Genomic DNA, 22,953 nt, shown 5'->3' with positions numbered 1-22,953 from the left:
AAAACATTTTAACCAAATATATACCACCTATTGTTAAACCGTGGCTGCTGAGAACTGCTAGATGGCTGGGAAACAGCAGTGAATCTAACACCTGCCAATTCACAGAATAAACAACACTCAAACTATTTTTTTTTTAATAATAACACAAGGTTTTGATAACATCCTCACAGTTTCCTTGCATCAGAAAATATTGCATTCAGCTCATTTTGTTTGAGAACACTTTAAAGTACAATTTTTAACATGATGTTGAGATTACACAAATACAACTACAAACATAACTGTAACACCATTTAAAAACGTACCACAGAGCTCACTGCATACCACTGAATTGCATTGTTATTTAGTCAACCTAACTTCCCCAATCAGAAAGACTGACTGCAATAAGATTTATAACTCTGTATCAAACACAGGTATTGGCATTATTACTCTAGTCTTATCTAGCCTGAGAAAGTAAAGGCATTTCATTACAAGAAGAAATATGGCTCGTGCCATTTTTACAGCATCATCCAACATTTAGCTTATTTTAAAATCTAGGAATAAATCCACTTTGTTATCTTATGTTCCAAAAATCACCTGCCAGTAGTGGTTTATTCACAGCATATCCTGCCTCCTCACTGATGTGACATACCATAAAACTTCAATTAAATGCCCAGTCCCTTTTACTGGCCTGGACAAATAAAGGCCACCTCAAATTATGTGTCCATTCCTCGATTACCCTGCAAGTTATTCATATTCCTCAAGTCCATAAGGGTCCTCAGATCATAAGAATCTGAAGGGTTTTTCTTAAAAAATTAAGCCAAGTTACGAGTATTGTTTTAACAGGATAAAGTGGTGTTGTGTCAGTTGCCATAATCCTCGAGTGCTGTCACTCTCTCTGTCTGATGTGCTGTCTATCAGAGCTGGATCAAAAAAATGATTCATAATTGATATATTGTCTGAAGCCTAATTTTTAAACAAGTAATATTCATACTGGTTTATATAAACAATTTTATTGTATTTCCCAATTTTTGCAGATCAACCATTTTGTCTGAAAGGAATTAACGCCTGTCCCATATATAGGCCTGTTGATTTCAGTGATTTAAGCCAATAATAAATAAGCAGGCTATTAATTGAAGTTTCACGGTATATTAAAATGTGCTGTTTCAAAGCCTGACCAAAAAAACAAGATCACTTCTTCTTGGTCCTCTGGTTACTTTTACTGAACAAACTGATCCCATGAGATCTGACTCCGACTGCCTCTGGAGTCACTCCTGGCTGCTGCAGCACTTTATCCAGAGTTGTCTTCTTTATGGCAGCTGGGGAGATTTTCTCTTGGTCGGCCAAAAACTGAAGCTCCCTTTTTAGAGAAGGGGCGGGAACACAGAGGCATTTACAACATAGTATGCAACATACATATTCAGCACAGCACAGTATGTGGGTGTAATATCAATCCTATCACTAGGTAACTTACAACCAGAGGACAAACTCTCATTGTAACATTATTTGCATATAGCTCCATCTACTGTCTGAAATATAAACTTGTAAAGAAATATATCACCCTTTGGCCATTTAAATAGAACAATTAACTTAAAAGCATTTCTTGTGTGACCCTGTGACAGGAAATATGATTTGTTAGTTTGTTTGTCTGACACTTTTGTTGTCAACCTACCTGGTCCTAACGCAAGAGGCCTCTACAGCATTGATGAGGAGGCTGCGGAAGCCACCGCTCTCCATGACGTGCAGGGCGTGGATAGTGGCGCCCCCTGGTGAACACACATTGTCCTTGAGCTGGCCAGGGTGCTGCTCTGAATCTAGCAGCATTCGAGCAGCCCCCTTGAAAGAAACACACAGGGAGATGCACGTTAGACAAACACAGTATTGATTATGTCACGTTGAACCTGTATTTTTTTAAAAAGATGCTGTACATTCAGACTGTGTGTAGAAAAAAATCAAGACAGACTGCAGCCAACAACAGGCACAACTGTATCTGGATCTATAGATTTTACAGGGACAATGCAAATTTAAATGTTTATTAGAACAAATGAAGAATGTTATGGCCATAGCTAAGGCAAATAAGGCTTGTAGAACATAAATTTGTTTAAATGTAACAGGTAATACCAGCAGAGCTTGGGCTCCAAGGCGTACAGCCAATCTCCTAGGCAGGCCCATTTTAACTCCACCGTCAGCAAGAGCATCTACAGCTGTGAACGCCTGCAAAGCCACAATCATAATTGTTAACATAATGAAACGAGGGAGAACAACCACATGACTGATTTATCACAATTGCTACAGGTAAGGCAGCATTTTAAAACACGCTGGACATGATATAAATGACTCACGTAAGCAGGACCACTGCCGCTGAGGCCTGTGACAGCGTCAATCAGGTCCTCTTCCACCTCAGTGCAGTATCCCACACTGGCCATCAGCTGCTCCAGAAGCTTTCCATCCTCCACTTGTGCATGGGTGCCCGTGGCGTACACAGTTGCCCCCTCCCGCACCACCACTGGAGTATTTGTCATTGCACGCATTACCTTTGGATCAGGACGATACTGCTGCAGCTTCTGTAACGGATAGCAATGTAGTTTATTTACAGTTACTAACACAGATCAAAGTTTATCCACTAGTCTAGAATAGTTGACATTTCATTTGCTTTGAGATAAGATATCTTAGGCTGCATTAAATGGACAGGGGTGTCTCAAGTTCAGGCAGCTAACCAACGTCATGTTACAACATGTGACGGTTGTGCCCGAGGCTTTGCAATGTGTGAGCCCAGAAATACAGTGAGAACCTCAAGTTCAAATAAACAGTGAAGCCAGTATTTCACAAGCATTAGCCAACATCTGGATAAAAACATGATTAATACCATGTCATACAAAATTACATATCATCTGGGATAGATAGATAGATAGATAATAGTCCCAAGGGAAATTGAGGCACCCAGTGGCTTTTTACACAATGCATACAAAAACACAGATACACAAAGGAACAGAGAATATATGCAGAAAAATTAAACAAAAGAATAAAAAACACACAGCAGTGAAATGATAGTCTAGTACTAGAGCTACCACAGAGAGCTATTACTACAGTACATAACAGTAAATTGAAGATAAATACGCGCACAGATACCAATGCAAATACAGATTGTGCATAAGGCTAACATAGCCAGTGATTTACGGTACACTTCGCTTTTTTAAAAAATGTGATAATCACAAAATTAAAGTTTGAATAATGCATTTTTCTGGCCTTACAGGCAGCTTTAAAGCAAAACTGACTTTCATTTAGGTTAAACACTGTACATGCAGTAACGCCAATACTCCCAGATTATGTATTATGACTTAGTATTAAGTGAAAAATGTGTATTTGATTTTGTCATATTGACCAGGTGTGCTATTATCAACCTGTGTTCAGTTAGTAACATGGGAATACAGATAACTATGACTTGCCTTCTCTATAGAGCTGATGGTGACACCCGCAGCACAGGACACAATAAGGTGACGATCTTCAATGTCTGGTCCAATCTCATCCAGTACAAAAGGGATGATGTGGGGCTTCACAGCCAAAAAGAGAACATCACTTTTGCTCACTGTCTCTTTGTTGCTGGTGGTGAAATTGACACCCAGTTTCTGTACAAGAGGCACAAAAGACATCTTTTAGTACTTTGGTGGACAGAGGTAAGCTTATACTATAAATAGAAACTCATAACATGCAAGAAAAGTATTTCTTTATCCCTTGAAAACCCCACAAACATATTCAGAATTTAACAGAATCACCAGTGGAGTGCAATATTGATCCCCATTTGTCTACCCACCCGCAGTCCCTGCACTGTGGGGAGATCTGTGTCTGGGGAACTGGCTGTGATTCTGTGGGTGGCAATCACGCCTTGAAGGGGACAAAATGTCCAGAAGTCATTTCAGTGTCTGATTGCAATCAACATACATCAACAACACAAGTCAGATTTGAATAATAGTCCTAAAAAACATTTGAAAGTGTGATTCAAAACTCACCTGCAGCTGTGAAGCCTCTCACCAGAGCGTGGGCCAGCTGGCCTGCTCCTATGAAACCCACACTCATCCTACCTGTGTGTGTGTGTGTGTGTGTGTGTGTGTGTGTGTGTGTGTGTGTGTGGGGACAGAGTTGAAAACTTTAAACAGTGATTAATCCATTTCATTTCAACACAAACTAATCATTTTCTACGTTTAACAATTCATGTGCAGCGTGTAGCCTCTTTACATTTCTGGGTATGTTGTCCTTTAAGTTAGTTAGTAGTAAACAAACTCTTACTTCCTTATGAAGCAAAGTGAAAGACATTCGTTAACACACAGTGGGGGCAGCCATGTTGTTGTACAGTAAACACATTCGTTCAGAAAACACTTACGGATAAACTGAAGAGCTCCTAAGTTGACCGACTGACCGACCGAAACAGCAACCGCCTAACCGAAACACCTGAAATTACGACATGTCAACGTGGCCAGAGCGGTTGTCTAGCGCTCTACTGTACCTGCGGAGATTCACTTAACTGACGAGCGACAGAGCCAATCAGCGTACAGGTTTGGTCAATACGTCACAAGCTCGACCAATCACAGCAATGCTAGCATAACTTTGGGGCGGGGTCTTTAAAGCCGGAAAGCCAGTTGCATCAGGTTGTGCTCTGGGGGAGAAAAGTTGTTGGTGGAGGCTATTTACTGGGAAGGGAGACACACAAATTAGCCTAACCCAGAAAGACAATCTGTAGCCCAATTACCAGCCTGGAGTAAGTAATACATTTTGGGTATTTATCTAGTAACTGCGCAGCTACATGTCATAGCCTGTTTGTTTATGTTGTGCATTTATGCCATAACAACATAGTTAATTTACTGTAAAATTTAAAAAATATTTGGACATGAGTTTAGCATATGCAGAACGATGATGCACAAACCAACACACTGTTGGTGGAGTAGCTAGGCCTAATTGTGTTGTAATTAGAACAAAAATGAAAATTAGTTAGTGGCAGTTTATTTCAAACATGTAAGTAGCAAATAAACAAAATAGTCATACATTTTCTAAAGGAAGCTTCAAAACTGTAAACAACATACTGATTTGATTAGATGTCCAAAAGGAGTGGGAGGAAGTACAAACTTATTTATTCCCACCCCTTCTCCATGTATTAATAATAGTCAATTATGTAGCTCCCCATCATTAGAAAGCTGTACAATAATTCATTCTCCTAAACCTATGATGATATATATTAAATTAATCACCAATAATATTTGGCTTATAGCATGATATGAATAATTACAAAAATGTAAACACACACACACACACACACACACACACCTATATATAATCTCATCTTTATATGCTTATCCAACCATGACAGATATCTTTTGCTTTGTCAAACTATATGTATACACACGTACAGTACATGCACCCAAACTTTGCACATATACACAAAATTTATATTTATTATATAAATTATTAATATTACAAAGACAAATAAAACTTCAGGTAGCCTACTAGAATACATAATATGATTAATTGCTTTTTTGGTCCACTAGATACATTTTACTGAAGAAAAGAAAAAGTTTTCCTTAGGGGACATAATTCATAATTGACAAAAGGTAATAAATTTCAGTATATCACAATATATTTTATCCAAACAATCAGCATATTGCAAGATATTTAAATCGCAATAATATTGTATCATGATAATATCCTATTGTGGATCCTCTGGTGATTCCCACACCCTATTGACTACAAGTAGCTTAGAAAATATAATTACATAATATTTGGAGGCAGGATGCTCCTGCAGGTTTCTTGCTCCGAAGGTCTAACTTTTCATTTTTTTAAAGGAAAAAAATATTTTTTTTATTAGAAACCAATTGAATGACCCTCCAAACTGATCCCCCATCATGATATTTATATCAAAGCTTGTTATGTATATCTTAACATGAAACATGCATCACAATTATCCATTGACCAGAAAAAAAAAAAAAAAAAAAAAAAAGCAATCAGTTTCCCCCTGCTTAAGAATGCAAGAATCCAAATTAATTGTCACAATTCACCAGAGCAAAGCCATTAAATGTATGTGTTGATAGTAGATTTAGTGCCATCTGTTGGTTAGGAGAGGGGTTAGGGGAGGGAGATCTTTGCCCATCTTACTCTACACTTTAGGAGGCAGAGTAGCAACATCCAGCACAACTTCAACTTTTTTCAAGATGCATGGAGAATTGAAGACAGTCTTAAGAGGTAAAACTCCCATTACACTTGTAGCATTAGCTATAGAACAACTTTATCATTAGACAGACATATTTCAGCTTGTGGCCTTCATCAGGGTCATCGGGGTGGGTATGAAGCAGAGATTGTTTTAAAGCAATGCACTTGACACTGATAAGTTAGCGGCTAAAGATTTCACCAATTTGGTTTGGCAGCTCAGGAATCCAACAAACATGCTTTTCAGGAAACTGTTTTCTGACACTGTCGACATAACATGTAATTTAATAGATTTATAAATGACTCCGGTGCACTATCAAATATTAAAATGTTAATTTGATTTAATCAGGCCATGAATCAAATGCACTTTAGCAATCAACATAACTGTACCAATTTCAATTTTGATTTGAACCCTAGCCAATAAACAAACCAGATTTATGATGTCAAAGTGTGTAATAGAGGAGTCTTCGGTCTTCTGAAAGTGGAGAGTAAAAGTTCACATATCAATTAAGACCTAACATTACTTCATACAAAGTAAAGGGTACAGGATACTATCAAATATTGAAATGTTTATTTGATTTAATCAGGCTATGAATCAAATGTACTTTAACAATCAACATAACTGTAGATCAATTTCAATTTTGATTTGATCCTTAGCCAATAAACAAATGATTTATTTCAATATGTGATAGAGCAGTCTTCTATCTTCTGAAAGTGGCAAGTTAAAGGTTCACATATCAATTAAGACCTCACATTAGTTCATGCAGTAAAGGGTAAAGATATTTTAAAAAAGACAGACAAAACATCCTGTTCGATATTTTATTGAACATGGAACATATCAGAAATATAGCAAAAGGGGAGTTATTACACTACATGATTGTGCTTTCCCAAGTGAAGTGAAAAATTAATACTTTTGTCAAAATTTCGCCTTCAAAAATGAATGTATCAGATATATTTAACATTCAATGGATGTCAGAAAAGCCTAATGAACTTCAACTTTTGGCACATATGAGGACAAAATGTGGAAAAAATGCAACAAAATGGTTAAACTGAAACCAAAAGCTATGTTCAGTGCAAACTGTAAACCTAACATTAGCTATTCATCTCTATGAGATGTATGTTTACATACATTTAATACATATATTAATACATAAATAAATTGTTCAGCCACTGTAATCTGACTGACATAACACTGCTCTGATTTTCTAAACATTATCCCACACTCCCATAGGTCTGTCCTGTGTGCAAACACCAAAGGAACCAGGTGCAGAGGGATGTGTTGGGTGCTGAGATGGACATACTTCCCAGGGTCCTTTGTGAACAAAGTTGCTGAGATCAGCTCATCGGCGCACCCGGCAGTCTCTCCCTGGTAGGTCACCGCAGAACTGGGAAAAGGCCTCTAAGTTTATAGCATAGGGTAATACTGTCAGTTTTGCTGCCTACAGGCTCAATTCTAGATGAATACTGATAATAAAAAATGTCACACATAAATACGACACCATGAATCTATGGATCCAAGGAAATGAGTCCTTCACAGAGACCTGACTGTGGAGAGTATGATGGATGAGGCCTCAAACTTTCTTTATTTGTCTCTGAGGCTAAGCAGTCTTGAGGGGGGAAAGTTTCTCAGGCAGCAGAGCTGGAGACAAAGCGAATCCTCTGGGAGTAAACAAGGTCAACAAAATACAGGATCACGTTGACGTTGGTGAACACCGCCACCACCAGCTTACTATCCCAGGGACATTCTCCACGTGGGCAGTCCTCAGGACGAGTAGTGGTGCCGTACTTCCTGTCAAAGCTGAATATGGGCCAGATCAGTGCAGTACTGAGGTAGAGGATCAGGGCGAAGAAGGTGTAGACAACCACGAACCGATCAAAGGGGAACCGCAGGGCAGAGGTCCTCCCAGAAACTGTCAGTATGATCACTATAACGGTGACGGAGAAGCACAGGCTGTACACCACTACACAGTACTGGGTGGCGATGTAGAGGTTGTACTCGCTGTCGTGGGCCAGGGCCCCGAAAATGATGCAGGCCGCAAAAGCCTGGACCACCTTGAGTAGACCGGACACAGTGGCCATGTAACCCACCACAGCTCCTGGCTTGGCTCGAGTCAGAATCACCTCAGCACCGTAGGGGAAGCAGCAGACGCTGGAGCAGACAGTGACAACAATGCGGTAGATTTGGACTTCACAGCTCTCATCAGGGCACTCTGTTTGGAGGAAGTAAACAGGGTAGACCACGGAGGCGGTGATGTACATGAGCGTTGCCAGCATGGCAAACGCCACAGTGAAGTTATCCCAGGAAATGGGCATGCATGTGTGGAGGCGTGTGATGTCCAAGGTGAACACAACCAGTGTGACGGCGAAGCAGAAGCACCACACAAACATGCAAAAGGTCCCATAGTCTGCGCTGTAGCCCGCACTGTGGGATACAAGGGCAATTATGGTGCAACCGAGTAGCAGCTGGCAAATTCGGGCTGCACCTAAAGGTGACAGCACAGCTTTTTTGTTGAGGTAGTGTCCGCCATGAGGATCCATGGTGTGTGTTGTCTCCCAGTAGCAGCTGTTTTTCTTGGTTTCTTGATGTCCTGTCTGTCTTGGTGTCCTTGAGGCCCACTTTTTTTTCGTCACAGACCTCACCCTTTCCTTTGGTTGCCTTTTATAGATGGTCCTTAATTACAAATGTCTGTAATTCTTCCCTGAGCTTGCTTTGTAATTACCGTAGTGGGCCTTAGATCCAGTCACATTTATACGCTGTTATGTAGACGTCTGTACAGTAGCTTGTAGTCATAAAGGATGGACCTTGAATGAGATATCTTTTTGATTTTTGTTGTTTTAAAGTAATGTCTCTACTTGGCTGCAGAGGTCTATGAAGTAAGCATACAGATCATAATTTCTGTAAATCACAAAACACTGGTTTCAGTCTTTCATAGTGTTTTAAAATGTTCTAGAGATTAGGAATTTGATCCCGGTCTTACTCAAAGCCGTAGTGTATGTCCTCGGAAATCTTAGGTTTCACCCGTGTGCTCTCTTCAGTCACCAAGTTGTCCAGTGTATCGAAAGTTCAAAGTGAAGTAAGGTCCTCTGTAAGCCGTATCCAGAGATCAATCTTCCAACAATAGCCCCAAGTGCCGAGCAGGTGGACTAGTTTGTTGTCCTGTCAGTCAAGTTCCATTACTCAGCGACTCAGTCCTTGTAATCTCTCCACTGTAGGCCCTTACAGCCCGTCAGAATCACTCAAACTGTTGGCTCTCTTTGTCTAGCTGTTTCTACCTCCTTTTGCCTTTTGGATTTGGTCTCCCACTCTTTCTCGCTCACACAAACACACACACCCTCTCCCTCCAGTGTGCACTCGGCAGATTGCAAGGGGCGGTTGTTTAAATGAAAGTTTGCGCCGAGCCCAGGGTTACAGGCCTCGCCAGCTCTAAAAATAGGGGTTCTATATTCCACAGAGGGGTGGGAGGCTGCATGTGGCAGTCAGGATGGGAGTCGTATTTCTAGGGAGCACCCAGAGAGGCTGAGTCAGAGCACCCTTGGTATGAAACTGGCATTTATATGCCGTGTAATGACAGGGAGGGAGGCTAAGACTCCCATTAGAGGCAGAAATTACATACAGGTCCAGAGAAATGATTATGCACGAGTGATGGCAGATTTGAGCGATGCTTGTAAGAGGGAAGTGGGAATAATTAGTAGTTGCTTAAAATACTTTAACCTGTGATATTAGTATGCTGTGATTTTTGAGTTACAGTGTGCAAGGTGAACATATTCATTTTTTACAGCCTGTGAAGTGTGGTATATTTCAGAAAAATTATTTTCCACTGATTTGCCGGAGGTGAGTATGGTGGGATTCAGACTGAATGAGGGGAGGTAACGGTTTAAATGACGAAACTGATGAGGATATGGACTCTGCATTTTAATGGGATTGGATAACAAAAAAGACTTTCCTGTGTGTCCTGTTTTATGTGGCCTGCCCCAAACTGCAAAATCCACCAATACGCGCCCTGTGGGCCGTGCTTTTGCCTCTTCCTATCATTTTAAGGGCCTATGGGAAAAGAAATTCATGCGTAACCCACTCCATCGCTTTATGGAAAACATACGCTGATGATATTGTCATCTTATTAAGAGGTTGGAGGGCTGACCGATTTTTAAAATATACATTCTAATACTATCTTTCTTTCACTAGAAAACCATGAAACCTTCATAGACTTAACTCTATATAAGGGAAGCAACAAGACTACAATTTATCGCAAACCCTTAAGCAGAAATTAACTTCTAAATAGGGCCTCTAAATTGACCCAAATAACCAAGTAACAAAAAGTATCAAAACTTCTCCAGTAAAGTGACACCTTCAATCATATTTGTACCCAGATCTAGAAAAAAAAGACTCTCTGTAAGGTTGTGTCCATTGCCAGTCACCGCAAATGTCCGTCTATTTAAAGGGGAACGCCACCTAAATTAAGAATTCCAACATGTTATTTCTATGGCCTAGGAAAGTTCAGTCAATATTTGTGAACATGAGTTACTCTCTCTCGAAGCCAGAAACCACAGAAGTGATGTAATCAAGTATAAAGTCTGGAGCTGCTCCACAGACAATGAATGGGAGCCTGATTTTATGAACCCACAACATTTATGTTTTTTTTTATACCCAAATTAGTTTTATTCTATTCTAGTGAGCTCAGTCCTGAAACCGAAAAAGTGCTCATGCTATAACATTCCCCTCTGTGCTCGAAGCGTCATGTTTAGTATACTTTCATCATACACTGGGTGCGGTTACATGATGGCTTCTCATTCGTAATGAAATAAATCTGAATGAAATCATTCAGATTTAAAGTCTTTCCAGGTAGTTTATATGGGAAATATTCATTCCGAATGAGGGTTTACACGGGAGATCAGTTTAATCGCCTTTATTCGGGTCTGCGCAAGGTTCGGGGCAGGGAAGGTTTCTGATCGGATAGGGGGCGGGGCGGATGTTACGTGTTTACGCTTACCGGAAGAAAACACTGTAGTCCTCGCTCCAGATAACAAGATGCTTGACGACGCCGTTATTAGTGTCTTTTTCTGGCTTGTTTTGCTTATATTCTTGAAGCAGCAGTACGACAACAACCTTGTTCTGCTAATGCTTCGTCTGTTGAGGAGAAGGGAAGTAGAAGGTCAAAGAAGGGAGATAGAAGACCGTGCTTTGGCGTATGGAAACCGGTGAGTGCAACAAGTCCGACTGCTCTATCTCAGCCCATTGCTATGCGCGCTATATACGTCATCGCGCCAGAAGGGCAAGGAAACGAGCATGCGTAGAAAGACCGGAATTAACTTAAAGAGGAATGAGTGTATACATGCACACAAAATTCTTTCATTCGGAATGACAAACGGAATAAACCACCCCCTTTAATCGGATTTAATTTTCAATCGGAATGACCGTTTACATGACCACTTTTAATCGGAATGGCCTTTCATTCCGAATGAAAGTGGAATTAAACTGTCCATGTAAACATACTAATTGTCTGTGGAACAGCTCCAGACTTTATACCCTGTGACATCGCAATGTAAGATTTAGCACTCTAATGTTTGGATTCAGGAGAGAGTTGTTCATTTTTACTAATATTTCTGAACTGTTTTTGACCATAGAGATAAAATGTATGAATTTTCAAACCGGGTGAAGTTCCCCTTTAATGTGGCATTTGATTGGTCCACTACCGCAGCGGCTTCAGCCCAGGTTGGTGTCATGTATTAAGTATTAAACAAAAAAAAAATGGTATCAAATGGAGTACTCTCTTGATATTGAACAGTACTGTTGGTACTGGTATCATAATGTTTTTAAATGATTCCCAGCCCTACCTCTAAAAGGTGAGAGTAATCACCCAAAACAGCCCATCTGTCATTAAAGTCCTGGGGAATAAAAAATAATTTCACCCTCGCCTAGCAGTGGTGACATTATTAACTCACTGCTCTGCAGAGGAGGCCTAAATCAAGAACTGAATTGTCATGATTTGATTTATTACACTTCCTTCTTTGTTACTTTAAGATAAATCTGTGTTCTTTTGTTTCTGACGTGACTATAGAAGTTAAGCACTTGGACATTGGCTATGGACTAAGGCTAAGACCGCAAGTCAGTCAGTGAGCTGCTCCAGTCCCCCCTTTTTTCCCTCGCAAATTCACTTTACAGCATCATGTTTGGCACATTAAAGTCACCCTAACTATGAATGTGGCAGACGTAGATCTGCAAACAAAATCAGACGTAGTTGTGAGTGTGGGAGGATGGCTGTAGCTCAGCAGACAGCACAGGTGGTGCTCTCATCGAAGGGGTTAATAGCTTGATCTCTGGCTCCTCCTGACCACATGTCGAAATGTCCTTGAGCAGGAAACTGAACCCCAATTGCTCATGAGGGTTAGGCCGGTGCCTTCGACATGTGAGTGTATGTGTGAATAGGCGATTGAATGTCAAATTTGAAAGCAATGTCAAAACAGACTAGGCGTAGCCAGTATAAGACCTTTTATGTTAGAAGATGTAGTGTAGCCTGGTTATTTTAAGTCTGAGTTTATCAGCTCATCAGGTCATTTTTTATTACTTATGTGCCATTTTCAATAAAATAAATACGCCACATTTCTCACTTTCACTTCACCTACTCTGAAATATTTTCCTGTTTTTGTAAATTGACCACATTTCTTGAGATTTCACGAAGGCTCTTCAAAAATAAGGGCTTGAAAACCCTTTGAATTTCAGTGTGTGTACACTGAGCCTCATATCTATTATCAGATATGTCAAAATGGTGACAAACTGTTGGGAGCCCGAGGGAGCTGTTGACCTTTCCTCCTGCGAAAGGTTTTTGTGCCGTGAATGTAAAATGGGAATGAGAATTGTGCAAATACCACTGATACCTTTTCTGATACTTCTACTAATAACAATAATAACAACAAGACTGCGCAGCAATATTCACCTTGTAGTATATGTAATGTGTCTTTTCTTTCAGGTCTGATACAAAGACATGCAATCAACACAAAGAGAAAAAACAGCAATGTATTTACAATTTACAAAGAATCACTTCTCTGTGAAAATAGCACTTATAAATATGATTTACATAACAAAATAAATATGTAAATTACCAATGTAGCTTGAGTTTTTTTTTCTGTTAAAAAATATGTTACAGAATAAAATTACAATTAGTAATACCTTTTCCTTCTCTGGTGTGATGTGAAATAGAGGTCCTTTAAAAACATCATTTATAAAGACATCATTACATACAACATTGTCATTATATTAAAAAGTGATCTCTATTATGAAATATAAGAAGGGAGTTACAATAGTGAACACTTGAAAGAACCTATACAAATACTCAAAAAAATATACAATACACGATATTTGTCTCCCTTTAAATGTTCATTGCATTGATCCGAGGATTGCTGAACTACTGACCTAGCATGAGTGTGTGCCCGATGTTTCGGGTTCAAACAGTCCTCTTGTGACGATGCGGCCCATGACAAAGAGGTATAGACTAGATGTAATGGCACTGTGGTGTGTGTATAGCTACTCAAAGACCATTAAAGTATTTTTTCGGTCTGCTTTAGCACCACAATCAGCTTGAGGAAACGACTAAACCAGGCATCGTGGCATCTTTACAGTTATCTAAACTGAAAATACGCCATTTAGATGTCAACACTGTCAGGTATGGGTTACTGTAATCTTTTCTCTTAACCCGTGATAATCACTACAATATCTGTTTTCTGAGCGTTGTCTGTCTTTTGTCATTTTCACTATTTTTTTGGCTACTTTTATTAGCAAGGAATATTGTCTATTTGTGGCTTTATTTCCAGTCGCCTAACTAAGGCTCTGTTTACACCTGGTATTAATATGCGTCTTTGTAGATTGGATCACAAGTGGACAGCTCTAAAAACAGTTTTGAATGCTCCCATCGCATCCTTAGACTACATTCGGAGGGGGTCTGGTCTGCATATGGCCATGTGCTTTAGCAGTATACACTAATGTGTCCTGGGCCACATTACGGACTGCCTACTCAGCTCTCGTCCTGGCTTATCTGACTCCCCTCCAGATATTACCTGTCTGTTGCTGCTGCCCTGGAGCCACTGTCCTTCTGACGAGTGGTCAGTTCAATGTCTACCTGTTTAGCACAGGAAATGACCAAACCAGGCATCGTGGCCTCTTTACAGCTATCTAATCTGAAAATACGCCATTTAGGTTACTATAATCTTTTCTCTAAACCCATGATAATCAATCATCAGTAATCAATAATATCCTTTTTCTTAGCATTGTTTGTCTTTTGTCATTTTCACTATATCTTTTTGGCAACTTTTATTGGCCTAACTAAGGCCCTGTTTACACCTGGTATTAACATGCGTCTTGGTAGATCAGATCTCATGTGGAAAGCTCTGAGTACAATTTTGAATACGCCACCTGCATCCTCAGACTACATTCAGAGGTGGTCTGGACATACTGTATGCTTTCAGCAGTGTACGCCAGTGTGTCCTGAGCCACATTTAGGACCACCTACTCAACTCTCATCCTTGCTTATCTGACTCCCCTCTGGAGCCACTGTCCTTCTGACGAGTGGTCAGTTCAACATCTGCCTGGTTAGCACAAGCTAACACAGCTGTTAAACACTCCCATTCAATTTAAAGTGACATTGGAAACAGATCAACTCTGTTGTTAAACCCTTATTTTTCCCAAATTTCTCACCAGCTGTCCTCGGCACAGAGCTCACACTCCTGCAGCAGTTGTCTCTGAGAGGTAGGGGGACTGTGGGATGTACTTGTGTCATGTCTCAAGCGAGAAGGGGCGAAGCAAATCGATATACTGCACTCATCTCTACAATGAAATATGATTTTACTAATTTTAAATAAGCTGTGAGTGTGCCTATAGCAACATAGTCCTCCAACTGGTTAAAAACATTCTGTCTTTGCAAATGGAAACGATATATGTGTTCATTTGCGTAAAGAGCAAGAAAGACAGATCCAATCCCAAGTGGTCACTTGAGACGCAAGTGGAGACGCATTCTAATACCAGGTGTGAACAGACAAACTGTCCACTTGTCATCAGATCACCCAAGATGCATGTTAAATCCAACCTGGTCTCATACCACAAGCTAATGAGAGGTGTTTTGGTGTCAGTTGTCTCGCTATCGTTATTGCCATTGTTTTTGAGATAAATACAAAATTTCCTGTCTGATCCAGTGCCTTTCTCACCCTATGACGTATGTCCCTGTTTCTGCCTTGATGTAGATTTATGTATGATGAGAAACTGTAAAACATTATACCCTTATATACTCTATAGTGACTACTTAACAAAGACAGCATTCTTACGTCATTGTGGCGTTTTCTTTGTTTTCTTAACAATGACTGAATATAATCTATATGGAAGGATGAAAATAATATTAAAAAACATCAATGAGCATCCTTAAAACTGGATTACATTCGTGATATTTTTTTTTCTTTTACAAAGCAAAAGATAATTTAAATGGAGAGTAGCAGAGAGTTGTGCCTTGTCGTGGCGGCATGTTGCCCCCTTGTACTTGTCACCAGTTGCGAGGGAAGGGATTGTGGGAGAAATCTAAGCCCCTGTGTTTGACTGAGGCTCGGACTAAAGTAAACAGGAGGTCAAAGGGGAATCGACTTTAGGTAGAATGGGTTGTGAAGGTGGAGTTGGAGGTATCAGGCATGGAAGACTGGCCGGAGAGACCAGCCAGCCCTGCTCGGGCTTAGCTTGTTGATACTGTGTGTACGTGTGTCCTTTTTAGCTGCCGCTGCTGAGCATGCCCAGTAGCTTGCTGGGGTCCATGCCCTGCTGCTGGGCCATCTTCTGCACGTCAAAGCCCATGTGCATGAGGAACTGAATGACGTTCATCTCTTGTCCCGTGAACTGGTCTCGGATGGTGGGACAGGTGGGGTTGCAGTGTGGCCACGGGCAGCTGTCAATCAAATGTACGGGGCAGCCTTTGGGCGGGGCCTTGTTGTTCCTGTTGTCGTTGAGGCTGCGGTCCCAGCAGTGCAGAGCTCGGGGCAAGGAGGTGCCTTTAACCTGCACGTCAATCCAGTAACTAGAATACAACACAAGAGGGCGCTGTCAGCTCACAGGAAGAAAGTCTGACACACAAAGCTGAGCGTCTCCTGATATTAACACACTGGAAAATGGGGTTGAAATTAAAGCATACTCACTTTCTGGTGATAACTTCATGTGATAGACACGCTGGAGCAAACATAGCCCTGGAAATAGAAAAAAAATCCAAATGAATAAATCTGAAACCACGCTTTAATCATTTCTCTTCCTAAAATGCAGAAACACGGCCTTACGGGACGTCTTTGAGTGTGTTCCTCAGCTCAATGCCCAGGTTTTGGATGTAGCGCCACTGGCCTTCCTGCACAGGCTGGCCTGTTAGCTGGATGTTGTCCACTGTTAACTGGGCCTCATCAAACAGCCACTGGACGACAAACACAGGGCCTACACAGGGAGAATGGAAGAAGATTAATATATGGCACACAGACGTTTTAGGCTTGCACTGATATGTTGATGAAGCCCACTAACATTAGCATGTACAGAGTGAGTCCCCAAACTCACTTTTTATCGATGGGAAGACTCTATATCCAAAGAAACAGTTCCACTCCTCTCCTTCATGGGTCTTCTTGCACCTCTCTGGTACCACACCTCCCCAGTACCTGATGGGGCAGGTGAAAGGGACAGATGTTAGGTTAGCCACCACCATGCTAAAATAAGTCTATCTCACAAAACATCTCGTCTATTTAACGATCATAATCCCTGGCTCCCATACTTGATGCCTCTCTTGATGGTCTCCGTGGGGGCACAGCTGACAGCGTCCACACAGTCCGTGCAGTGGTACTGCTTGTTGTCCAGGAACCAGCCAGAATCGGATAGGCCTCGCACTTGTATCCCAGTGTGCCCAAGTCCCTCCAGCAGCTCCGCCACATTGTCCACGTTCAGAAGGACCCCAGTACCACCCGCACTGCATGCATAAATATAAAATATTCTCATTAAGACATATACGGGAATATTAATAAAATGCAGAATATCTTAAATTTGAAGTCACAAACAAAATTGTCTACCTGCTTCCTGCTAATAGCAGAACTTTTGCATTGTCCAGACCTTTGTTCAGCAGGTCCTTCACAACCTCCTGAATAATCAGCGAGCCCATAAAGGCATATCCACCTAAACATAACACAAAGAGAGCAGCACTGTAGAATGACACATTTCTTACAGAAGATCACACGTGACTGTTTTAATAATTCAGTGATGTCTTACTTTGCTCTGTTTTGGCTGTAGCTCCGCTCCACACATCGCTGGAGCAGTACGGGACGAACCTGCACAGCCATCACGAAATTTAAATTTGCAGTCGTGATTAAAAATTGAGCTCTAATAAACACACAAACATGAGTCAACTTACACCATGTTGGCGTTCCACCAGTGAGGGTTCTCCTCAGGCAGCGGAGACAGGATCCCCGTGCCTGCAGAGACAGATCGACATGTATCATTAGCCATCCTGGCACTCCCAGACACATCCTCTTCTTCCTCATCATCATTACCACATGGATTACAGTTATTACACTGCAATGAGAGAGGGAGGCGTCTCCTTTCCTACAAAAGCGGGCGCCAGGTAGCCGCGCAACGCAGCTACATTATGACGGGGTGACAGATACATCCGATCCTTTTAATTACTGAGACATTACAGTGGGATCTGGCTACTTTTTTCACCATGTTAGGGGGTCAGGCTGTGCTACGGGCCACAGGTGGAGTAACAGTGGTGCTTATGGGAGCGTAGTGAGCTATACAGACCAGCTGACCTGTTTTAGTTTGGGGCCACTTGGATGAGCTCATCAATCTCCTCATGGTCTCGTATCGGCTGTCGCAGTTCTCCTTGTTGAAGCAGTACCAGCCGCCTGGACACAGATACACACAGAAAACAAAACATGGAGAATTTATCACATAAATTGTCTACAGTTATGAAAGAAGAAACATAATGAAATTACTCAAATGAATACTGACCCTCTAAGAATATCAACCACCTTCTGCTGCCTCGAGATTCTTTCAGGTAGTACCTGCAAGAGACCGAAGAATATCAAATCAGCACATCATAGCAGACACATCCGTAATGCTTGAATCTATGGGAATATGGTTTATTCAACACCGCCTGCATAACAATGTATCCAAACAACACACATTCCACAATTGTGATATGGTGCACTTTCTTCAGAAAGACGAGATAACACTGAAAAATAATACCCTCACTGTTTCTACCACCAGTGACGGTATCCAGGCATGAAATATAAACACATACGACATCACATTAAACTAAACAAGGACGTCTCGTCACTTTGTTGATTTCTATCTCTTAAAAGGTGACAGACAACGGCAGAAATAAAATCACGCTGACATAAATTCAGTGAGCGTACAGGAGAGAACAATGAGGTTGTGTGTACAGTCTGCACTTGGGAAACTGATATAGTGATTAAACAGGAGATAAACATCATCTTGTCCCCTATCCTGTTCGTAATGCTGATGCCAGTAGATGGTGTTCGTCATGCTTAATGCAGCAAGAGTAGGTCATGTACCATCATCGTCTCACTCTGAGGTCATCATCATCAGCTCACAACATACATGACATGGATAAAATCAAGGCTCTTGCCCATAGAAATGATATGATACGAGATACCACATTTGGCTGGCAACACACAGTTTGCCTTTTTCATCCCACGTATGTCCAAGATAATGCTCCTTAAATGCACCCGTGTTACGATAAAGGGATTTATCTGTACGTGCTCGGCTACAACTTTAAAAAGAAGCTCAGCCAGAGATGTGTGCTGTATGTTGTCAGCCCAGAAGAGGGCAATGCTATCAAGATTCACCCATGCTGCTGGATGCACTCATGTCAGACGCATCATCAACAGGATTTTTATTTAATACTGATGCCAGAGAAAAATCAAAGAACTTTCTGGTGTGTTAAGTAGCTTTAGCCACAAAATCAAGATGCTACAAATGTGCTTCTGTGATGCTGAGAGTTTTTTTTTTTTTTTTTTTAATATTCAATCAGTATCCACCCGACTTTACCAATGACTAAACTCAAGGGATTGCCAAAAACACTTCAGTGACTTTAAAGAAAACAGACTTGGCTGAGGCTCTGAGCTGTTTGCTCAGCTAATGTCTTGTACTATTATTGCGAGCCACAGTCAATGATGTAGGCTGAGGACGGTGCACTCTACTTACTACTTCCAAACAACAAAGTGAAGGCGGGCTTGGCAAGCTGAGCAAGCCAAGAGGGGAAAAAGGCGCTGCATCAACCCACTCACTCTAACAAGTGCAACTCCAGAAGATGAATCACGCGGTTCCACCTTCCCCGTCTAGTGAATGATTTTACTCATTGCATCTAACTGTGACTGTAACCGTCTTCTCTGGAAAATACTGTTTGTAGCTTATGGATTAGCATCTCAACTGACAACAGCCACAGCAGTAAATGAGACGGCCATCTGCCAGTAACTGTCCCCTGCGTCTCTAAAGAGCTTTACCGCACTAACAGACAGCTCTCTCCACCGGGCACTTTGGGGTTTTACAGGAATTAGACGGGATAGTAAATCCATAAAGAGACATGTATAGAAAAAGCCATTTCAGACATGTCTGGTCATCACTGAACTGGTCCCACATAAGTTCTTATTCACAAACATCAAAGCCTCTTGTTAAGGACCAGGCAACATCAACAGTAAAGCATTTATATAATTCTGCTTTTCAATAGTTTTCCTATATTACCAGTAAATTATGGGGTCATGCAAGTTAAATGTTGTTCTTTGGTTGAGTTTGTGATACAAAATATCGTGTTGACAGTTTGAGACACAGTCAGATCCACTGGCTTTGAAAGACAATTACCATTTCAAGAAAAAATTACATATTGTACAAGCGCTTTTTATTTGATCCATGCACACCTGCTAGAAGTCAGTTTAACCTACAGTACTCAGTTTGACTCCCTGCAACCAAATGGAACATAAAAGAGACTCTATATGACTGAGTATTGTGTATTATAAAATATAAGAGGCAGTGGATCTGTCTGATATTAATATGCTTTTAGTGCCATGGCTTATCCCGCTTTAGTAGAGAAATCATGCAGGCTTTCTTACTGCCAAATGGATTTCCGCTTAACAACAGTGTCAACATTAGATATCAATGCAAATAAATGTAGTGATGCATTGTTTATGAAAAATGATTTTTCTGTAGCAAGTTATAAAAAGCAATGTGCAGGAATGTGTACACGTTTTATAGTGAGGAAAACACACTGTCAAAGGGCTGTAAAATCATAATTCAGCAGTGTGCGCACTGGGCGCAATCATCAGAGAGAGACAGGCACAGAGAGATGGGCGGGGGTCTGAAAACTTAAATCTAAACTTTCTGCAGAACAAATCCTGCATTCTAATTTGAAGCAAAGGAAATGAAGCATAGGCCATGTGGCTATCCGCAAATTTCACGCTTCGCTGACGCAAAGCAGCTGTTTATCTCATCCCGTCATTCTGTCCTAGGACATTGCTCTCTTTTGAAAATCCCCACATTTTTTCTTTTTTTTTCATTCATGTATATATTTCTGTTTCTTGTTCAGCATTTTTAGGGATCTAAAACCAATTTGGAACCAGCCAAAATAAGGAGAAGTTGTCTTTTGCGCGCACGCTCCACTGAGAGGAGCCTTGCTGTCCCCAGGCCAGATACATGTGGGTTACTTCGGGTAGCAGGATGACCAGCAGGACGGGGTGCGCCCTGCTCAAGCAAAATAACAATTCCTGCTATAGCTCCAGGCTGCACAGCTGACCCTGCCCTGACCTGCTTGTGATTCAATCACGATTTATAACACTCTACATGTGTATTGTCACTTGGTACATACCCCGCGGGACTCCCATCGTTGCAGGTGACTGATGTATTCTCCAAAAAGTTCAGCTTCATGTCGTAGTCGAGCTTCTGCGCTGAGCACGGGTAGAGGGACTGCGCAAGGTTCTTCACTTGTGTCATGAAGTTATCCATGTTCTCCTCCACGGCGGTGAAATCCAGAGGGAAGCTCTCCGTGGTGTCTCCCCGATCCGCCCGGTATGTGGGAGGAGGTGGTGAGCGGCGTGGTTGTGGGTTGCGGCCACCCCGGAACCTCCGTGCGCAAAGAGCTCCGGACTGCATCAGCACCAGCACCAGCACTGATGAAACCATTCTGATCGCTGTCATCTTATTCCGGTGTTAGATTGTCCGTTCTCCAAATGCAAAGCCTCGTCAGGGAAGTGCAAACTTTCACTGATGGAGCTGAGGAAGAAACGACAATTACGCACGGTTTAAAAGACGCCACAACTCTTATCATCCGCTCCCAGAAACGCTTACATTTAAGGTTAACTAAATTAAAAGTCCCTTTAGATCAATCACAATCATACGCCGAGTTCTCTGGATATATTTTAAACTTTCGGAGTGCGCCTACAAGTGTTTGCCCATGTACCTTCACAACTCAAACGCTGCTGAACCAAGCGCACAAGCTTGAACGACAACACTCGTGCCATGCTCTTGTATTTTATTCAAACTTTCCCCCCTTGTGTGTCCGTCCAGCCAATCGCAGGAGCGGGGCAGGACTCAGGGCATGATCAAGCGTGGCAGACTAGCCTACCCCCCTTTTTAATTTATAGAGGGAAAAAATGTCCATGCGTTGGTTCTTTTGATCCGCGATGTTTTATTTGATGTGGTGGCTTTTATTGGCCTTGAAATGCCCATTTCCCATTCCACCACAAATTTATGAAGTGAGAATACGCATCTTGTTACACACTTGCCTGAAAATCAAGTGGGGAAAAAAACAGAACACAATCAAAACTGGTGCAAAGAGTTCCAGCAATATTTGGCCAGGAAAATAAAAATCAATCTCACCAGATTTTACCTGCTTAAACAAGGGAAATAAATTATTTTTCATTTATATAATTCCACTTATTTTTTAAGGCAAATTAATCATGGCATTATTCAGAAACCTCCACCCCACAAAAAAACTTACTTTAAGAAGCACTTTCAGTTCTGAGTAGTTGAGTTGCTCTTGTTTTCTTAAGGTTTAGAAAAAGGGACTTGGACACTTGTTTTTTTTTTGTTTTTTTTTAATCCAGACGGGGCCTCCAAAGATCAAAGCAACCATCACTCTTTCTCCCCCTCTTCGCCTCGCCTCCTCCCTCCCACTTCAGTCTCTTCCAAACTTTCCTGGTCTACTGTATATTTTAAGTCGAGCAGAGCATCCTGATGGGAAGCCAGCTTTTTAACACAGGAATGCCTCGTTACGGTTGAGGTAGGCCTCCCTCGAACAACCTCTCATTTTAAGGACACATTTAAGTTAAAGTGTAGCCCGCAGCGATTGCATAAGAATAACAGTGATTACTCATCAAGGTGACACTTCATGGTGGCTTTTGTCTGTGATTGAGCTCCTTCCTCCCATGTGAAACAGTTGCAATTCAGTTTAGTTTTAAGGCACTGGGCACAGACAGTCTACCTGTACATATATAAAACCAACAAAGTTCTTACTCTAGAGCAGCTTAAGGGAGTTACTCTCAACTTGTTGTCATGTCCATACAACTGTGGCTGATCAAAACACAGACTCAGGTAGCGTATTGACAGTGTATTTCAGCTTTGGCAGTAAGATTGGAGAGAGCTTAGGGGTCGTAAATTGAGACACAGAGAGTCTTTCTTCAGATCATCAGATGTAGTTGTTGTGAAAATGACACCGTCATTGTGGTCAAAGTTCAGTGTGACACCTTAAGGCCAGACTCACTAAACTGACATCAAAGAAC

General features: G+C 41.3%; 3 protein-coding genes across 5 annotated transcripts; all 3 read right to left on the bottom strand.

Moving 5' to 3' along the window:
• Window positions 1–155: 155 nt before the first annotated feature.
• On the bottom strand, window positions 156–4,491 carry pycr1a (pyrroline-5-carboxylate reductase 1a). Its single transcript, XM_049560845.1, has 8 exons — window positions 4,355–4,491; window positions 3,984–4,055; window positions 3,788–3,858; window positions 3,423–3,602; window positions 2,319–2,540; window positions 2,098–2,190; window positions 1,649–1,812; window positions 156–1,336 (listed from the first exon to the last, which is right to left on the bottom strand). Exons 2-8 carry the CDS (start codon window positions 4,048–4,050, stop codon window positions 1,168–1,170), a joined length of 966 nt encoding a protein of 321 aa, XP_049416802.1. The 5' UTR covers window positions 4,051–4,055; window positions 4,355–4,491; the 3' UTR covers window positions 156–1,167.
• A 3,039-nt stretch (window positions 4,492–7,530) lies between these two features.
• On the bottom strand, window positions 7,531–9,492 carry LOC125879997 (myeloid-associated differentiation marker-like protein 2). The gene has a single exon (XM_049562200.1). It carries the CDS (start codon window positions 8,704–8,706, stop codon window positions 7,795–7,797), a length of 912 nt encoding a protein of 303 aa, XP_049418157.1. The 5' UTR covers window positions 8,707–9,492; the 3' UTR covers window positions 7,531–7,794.
• Window positions 9,493–13,001: 3,509 nt separating this feature from the next.
• notum1a (notum, palmitoleoyl-protein carboxylesterase a) lies at window positions 13,002–22,614 on the bottom strand. 3 transcript variants are annotated; one of them, XM_049562198.1, is made up of 12 exons: window positions 22,545–22,614; window positions 21,042–21,445; window positions 18,170–18,222; window positions 17,968–18,063; window positions 17,571–17,631; window positions 17,429–17,487; window positions 17,233–17,335; window positions 16,941–17,132; window positions 16,730–16,827; window positions 16,465–16,612; window positions 16,330–16,377; window positions 13,002–16,211 (listed from the first exon to the last, which is right to left on the bottom strand). In XM_049562198.1, exons 2-12 carry the CDS (start codon window positions 21,368–21,370, stop codon window positions 15,908–15,910), a joined length of 1,491 nt encoding a protein of 496 aa, XP_049418155.1. In that variant the 5' UTR covers window positions 21,371–21,445; window positions 22,545–22,614; the 3' UTR covers window positions 13,002–15,907. The 3 variants fall into 3 exon arrangements, with proteins under 3 accessions (XP_049418155.1, XP_049418156.1, XP_049418154.1); XM_049562199.1 differs by lacking the exon at window positions 22,545–22,614 and adding an exon at window positions 21,633–21,651; XM_049562197.1 differs by lacking the exon at window positions 22,545–22,614 and having other exon boundaries at window positions 21,042–21,660.
• Between the last annotated feature and the right edge of the window lie 339 nt (window positions 22,615–22,953).

Source organism: Epinephelus fuscoguttatus, linkage group LG19 (assembly GCF_011397635.1).
Source record: "Epinephelus fuscoguttatus linkage group LG19, E.fuscoguttatus.final_Chr_v1".
Lineage (NCBI taxonomy): Eukaryota > Metazoa > Chordata > Actinopteri > Perciformes > Serranidae > Epinephelus > Epinephelus fuscoguttatus.
This window is presented reverse-complemented; position numbering and strand designations above follow the sequence as displayed.

Coding starts and splice junctions, on each gene's coding strand:
- pycr1a (XM_049560845.1), bottom strand. CDS start 4,050: ATGAGTGTGGGTTTCATAGGAGCAGGCCAGCTGGCCCACGCTCTGGTG. Junction 3,859..3,983: donor GAGAGGCTTCACAGCTGCAG/GTGAGTTTTGAA, acceptor GTCCCCTTCAAG/GCGTGATTGCCACCCACAGA. Junction 1,337..1,648: donor GCCTCTTGCGTTAGGACCAG/GTAGGTTGACAA, acceptor TTCTCTAAAAAG/GGAGCTTCAGTTTTTGGCCG.
- notum1a (XM_049562198.1), bottom strand. CDS start 21,370: ATGACAGCGATCAGAATGGTTTCATCAGTGCTGGTGCTGGTGCTGATG. Junction 18,064..18,169: donor GTGGTTGATATTCTTAGAGG/GTCAGTATTCAT, acceptor ATCTGTGTCCAG/GCGGCTGGTACTGCTTCAAC. Junction 16,613..16,729: donor AGTCTTCCCATCGATAAAAA/GTGAGTTTGGGG, acceptor CTCCCTGTGTAG/GCCCTGTGTTTGTCGTCCAG.
- LOC125879997 (XM_049562200.1), bottom strand. CDS start 8,706: ATGGATCCTCATGGCGGACACTACCTCAACAAAAAAGCTGTGCTGTCA.